Raw genomic sequence first — 5,000 nt, 5'->3', positions numbered from 1 at the left:
CTTAAACAAATATGCATGCATATAAAGTGCATATTGAGCCACAGCCAAGATAAATAGATCCCGCAGCGCATCAAGCTACCCGACCTTGACATCAATCACTCGGTTAATAACATGGATCACTACCGCGGGATGAATGGCATTCCTAGATATCAACATATGATAGATCATGTGAAAACTACTCGAAAATAACGGCAAAGGTGTTCCACTTGCTCTTTACTCGTTTGACCGTTGCAATACCTACAGTTAAAGATGGATTTTCTAAAACCGAAATTACAAACTTCTCGAAATTCTAACCGATTTTCTTTTATTGCATCTCCAGAAGAAGATCTGTTTCCTGACCAAAATCAAACTCGCTCTATTATCCTCCAGATACCTTCCGGACTCTACCAGGACACCACAGACTGGTCGACGGATTCCAAGCACTGGAACTACAAGGCGCGCGAGTGGTCCCTGGTCTACCTACCTGACAAGGACCACCCAAACCTCCCCTCACACGAGATCCCGGGGCCTTCGCTGGTCGTCGTCACCGAAGACGTCGTGAAGAAGGTGACGGACTGAGGTTGTCTTGTGCATGACGTGCGGCGATGGGGAGGATGTCTATATATACTTTTACTCGTTCAGCGGGAAATGCTTGTCTGGTGGTGATGCGAGGTGTTGTGAAAGTTCTGGTGGTGAATGTTTGTCATGAGATGTGATGTATGGGCAAGGTGACTCAGATGCGCTAGTGTTTTTGTTTTTTTTTTTAACTAAGCAAAGCTGCAAGGAGTTTTTGGTGAAGTAAGCGTAAGCCTAAAACACAACGGATCGCGCAATTTAGGATGATGGGATGTCAGCAACCAGAGGGAGATGGGACGAAGAGGGATGGGAGTGGGTAAGGGATGCTGCGTTTCAGAGTGAACAAACTCCGCGTTATCTGCTACTTCCCGGATGCAACGAGAGTGTCAGATGTTCAGGCAGATGGAGGAAGTTGTAGAATGGAGTTTAAGTTGGAGGATTGATGAAAGACTGAGACCGTTTCACCTTGAGTTTTCATGCTTATCCTAACAATCTATTCATCTCCTAGTAAAGGATATTAAGAGAATATGGTAACCGTTTAGAATGCCATTTGATAAAATTTCGCTTCTTGCAAACCTACCAACTAACTCTATACTAATAAATGTAGCAAAAGGTATAAATGAGAATGAATGACTTCCCAACGCATGTGATGACATCCCTTGTGAAGTTATTCATCCTTATTATATCTCCTCCTACAAACCTAAGAGCACCTGCACGTCCAGTCTCGTGTTTACAGTCTTCATGGAAGTGAACACAGCCTTCACATATGAACACAGGCTCTTCTCATGAAATTCCGCTTAGCGCCCGCCCGCCATCGCCGCCTGTAAGGCCCAACCGCATCACAACGGCCATTAACAGTTCTTCCCACGTTTTACGAGAACCGTGTATCAGTGAGGCTGGCAGGCGAACCGAGGCCACAAACTAACTGCAAGCAAGCACCCAACCATCGCCATCTTAAACAATTACGCCAGACTGTTTTAACATGGGATTGGCATTTCCTCTTGGGCTAACCCCCTCCCCTTCGGCTGACCTTCTTCTCCCCCCCCCCTTCCCTCCACAGATATTGTCGCAGACATACCCAAACGCATATTTTTGAGTCGACTGTTCGTTCCACTTTCAGGTTTCTAAGAGTTGAAATGTTAATGGCTTTATATATGATACAACGAATGAGAATTATTACAATTTTCAAATTATATTTTACAGTAAACGATTGGCCATCTGGTCTTCCAAAGCCTGGCTATTAACCACATTATCACAGTCTCTTTTCAGCAGACTGTATCAACATAATCGTAGACATAAAATGCCTTCAAACAGCTTGGTTCTAAAATTACGGTACTTAAATTATTCTAACAGTTTGGGTCTAAATGATATGTATATTCATAACAGAACTGCTTGGTAATTACATCTGCTATGTGTTAGGCATTAACATAACTACCCGTATCACGTATCACTTCAGACGTGACAGAACTAAGTGGGTTATGGAATCTTCCACGGCGGAAACTGCCATTATGCCGTTTTTCCTAAAGTTTACTCTTATGGTATACAAAATAGAGTATATATAAAAATACAATCACTTGGATAGTTTTTATTACATAATGCCTTGCTCGAAATTTAGATCTAGTATAATTTCCTTAGATGTATGACATTTGCAGAACATTCAATTGTTATTTTAATTCAACATAATTCTTATGTACCGCATATGAAAGCCGTATAGGTACGGTTGTGGTATGATTTTTATCCACAAGTGATTAGACATTTGGTTGGTATTTGTATAGGTGTTAGAATCAATGCGGGTAGATGTAAAGAAAAACAAACAAAAATCTTCATAATTAAAGATGATTTTCACGGTAATAACAATATCAATTAAATACATTTTCATTTTTTTTTCTTTAACCAAATCATATGATGGAGGGAAAACACTTGTCATTCGCATGTATTTTTACTGTAATAACTTGACCCCCTTTTCCTAGTATCCCGCATGTACAGGTGTGCATCCACTAACAGGTGTCCCTTCCGCAGGTGTACCTCAGACGAAAGGTGTCTGGCCTGAGTAAAGTGCTGTTCCACTACCGTTATTTCCTCAGCACTGGTGAATACCCTAATGGGGTACCCAGTCTTAAGGTGGGTTGTTTTACTATACTCTAATGTCTCTTTCGTTCTTGTTATTGTTATTTGATTATTTTGTTGAATGTAGGAATTTTTTCGATTTTTTTTGGGGGGTGGGGTGGGATGTAGCAATGTTTTTTTTCTCTCTCTTTTTTCTCTTTTTTATTCCTTCATTATCGTTCTCTCTTTATTTTTCTCCGAACTCACCCGTGCTGCTTCTCCCATTCACTCTTCATCGACCTCTCCTGTTTGTTTGTCTGTCTGTCTGTCTGTCTGTCTGTCTGTCTGTCTGTCTGTCTGTCTGTCTGTCTGTCTGTCTGTCTGTCTCTCTCTCTCTCTCTCTCTCTCTCTCTCTCTCTCTCTCTCTCTATATATATATATATATATATATATATATATATATATATATATATAATATATATATATATATATATTTATATATATATATTTATATATATATATATATATATATATATATATATATATATATATATTTATATATATATATATATATATATATATATATATATATATATATATATATATATATTTCCATCCTCTCTCCTCCACCCTCTCTCTTTTCCTATCATATTCTCTCTCTCTCTCTCTCTCTCTCTCTCTCTCTCTCTCTCTCTCTCTCTCTCTCTCTCTCTCTCTCTCTCTCTCTCTCTCTCTCTCTCTCTCTCTCTCTCCCCTTCTTTCTTTCTCTCTCTCTCTCTCTCTCTCTCTCTCTCTCTCTCTAACTCACTCACTCACTCTCACCCTCTCGTCCTGCCATTTGTATTATATATGTACAATTATTTAAGTATCCTGTAACTACACAGCTCTCACCTCACTACTTTAAAAATTCAGCGATAAAAAAACAATACATAAGTTCAGGTGTATGCCCTTTCTTGCAGGTGTACCTTGTCCAAAAAAACACCAGCAAGGTTATTGCCGACGAGGAGTCACGTGGAGCCTGGCAGGACAACAATATCCAGCTGGATGTGTCTGGAACTTTCGAGGTGACTTCTTTATATATATGAACGATGTAAAGTGGGATATAAGATGGTGGTAATTGTGTAAATTAAAGGTGTAATTTCATTATGTATGTGGGAACCGCTGTTTATGTTGATGTTCTTCCTATGTAATTTTAATTTCAGATAATTTTTGAAGGACGGTTGATGAAAGAAGGTAATGAGATAGCTGTGGATGACATCACAATCCGTGGAATAGGAACTGGCGATGCAGAGGCCGTGGAAGCGGGCTCAGGTGGCCAGCAGGAATCCGAGGTAGAATCTTCAGGAACTGGTCCTGATGAAGCTGGAGAGGAAAGAGAAGGAACTGTGAATGAGACCGTCGCAAATTCGACACACGTTGACAATGAAACTTCAGGCGCTGGTGATGAGGCCGACCAAAGTACCGCAGGGCCAGAGACTGGCACTGAAGTTCCGCAAAATGTAACGGAAGAAGTTGAAGGGAGTGTGACGGAGGCACCGGTCATCACTGGCGAATCAGAAGTAGAAAGCAATGCCACCGATATTCCCATAGGTCTACCGGAAGTTACCGAAGGCGAGGGGTTGAACCAAGGTACTGAAAACAGTTCATTAGTCACAGTTTCCGTTGATAACATCTCGAGTGCTCCAGGTAATGACAGCATAATAGATAATGTCACCGAGTCTGCGCTAAACGAGACAGCAACCATCAGTCCTGCAACAGATGGTGTCGAGAATAATACTGAGGAAGCGTCACAGAATCCCCTCGCTGTTAACGCCACAGTTGAAGTACCGGAAAATGAGAACATGACTTTGTCAATAACTGATTCCCCTGTCAATGCTACCGAACTTCCCGAGACTAATACAACGATAACATCTAACGGTACGGCATTTATTAACGAAACGTTTAGCCCGGTTAACGCCACAGTAGCACCCTCAGTAGATCCTCAGTTCACAACAGCAGTTGAAGGTAATGGCAGTGTATTTTCCAGCACCCAAGTGACTAGCTCAATTACTGAGTTTCCCCCACCTCACGGACCACCGACAGACATCATTACAGACCCATATAGTCCCATAAACACAACAGTAATGTTGAATTTCACTACCCCTTCAGGCAGTGCCAGTACAGCATCGTCAGGAGATGCTGCTATTCTCGCCGGAGATGATACTACTTCGAGCTCATGGGGAATGTTCAAGATCTTCCTGACTATCAGCGTGCTGGGAGTGGCAGCTCTGGGCTTCCTTTATTGGCGAAAACGCCGTCAACAAGATGACGAAATCCCTGTATTCACCAGGTCGTCCCACGCAGACTACCATAACCCGACCTTCTCACCGGATGACGACTCCAGCTTTGCTTCACAAGGA

General features: G+C 41.7%; 1 protein-coding gene across 4 annotated transcripts in view; it reads left to right on the top strand.

Moving 5' to 3' along the window:
* Positions 1–5,000, top strand: part of LOC119596070 — a 25,550-nt gene that overhangs the window by 19,681 nt on the left and 869 nt on the right. Inside the window, exons 3-7 of one of the 4 annotated variants that reach the window (XM_037945189.1) lie at positions 370–546; positions 2,575–2,676; positions 3,561–3,665; positions 3,804–4,230; positions 4,750–5,000. The exon at positions 4,750–5,000 is cut by the window's right edge and continues 869 nt beyond it. In XM_037945189.1, the coding sequence (XP_037801117.1) occupies positions 370–546; positions 2,575–2,676; positions 3,561–3,665; positions 3,804–4,230; positions 4,750–5,000 (1,062 nt within the window). Of the gene's footprint in view, positions 1–369; positions 547–2,574; positions 2,677–3,560; positions 3,666–3,803 lie in introns of all 4 variants that reach the window. The other 3 variants (XM_037945188.1, XM_037945187.1, XM_037945186.1) reach the window with 3 other exon arrangements.

The sequence above is a fragment of the Penaeus monodon genome, chromosome 37 (assembly GCF_015228065.2).
Source record: "Penaeus monodon isolate SGIC_2016 chromosome 37, NSTDA_Pmon_1, whole genome shotgun sequence".
NCBI lineage: Eukaryota > Metazoa > Arthropoda > Malacostraca > Decapoda > Penaeidae > Penaeus > Penaeus monodon.
The sequence above is the reverse complement of the archived record's forward strand: the minus strand, read 5'-3'. Positions and strand labels throughout refer to the sequence as shown.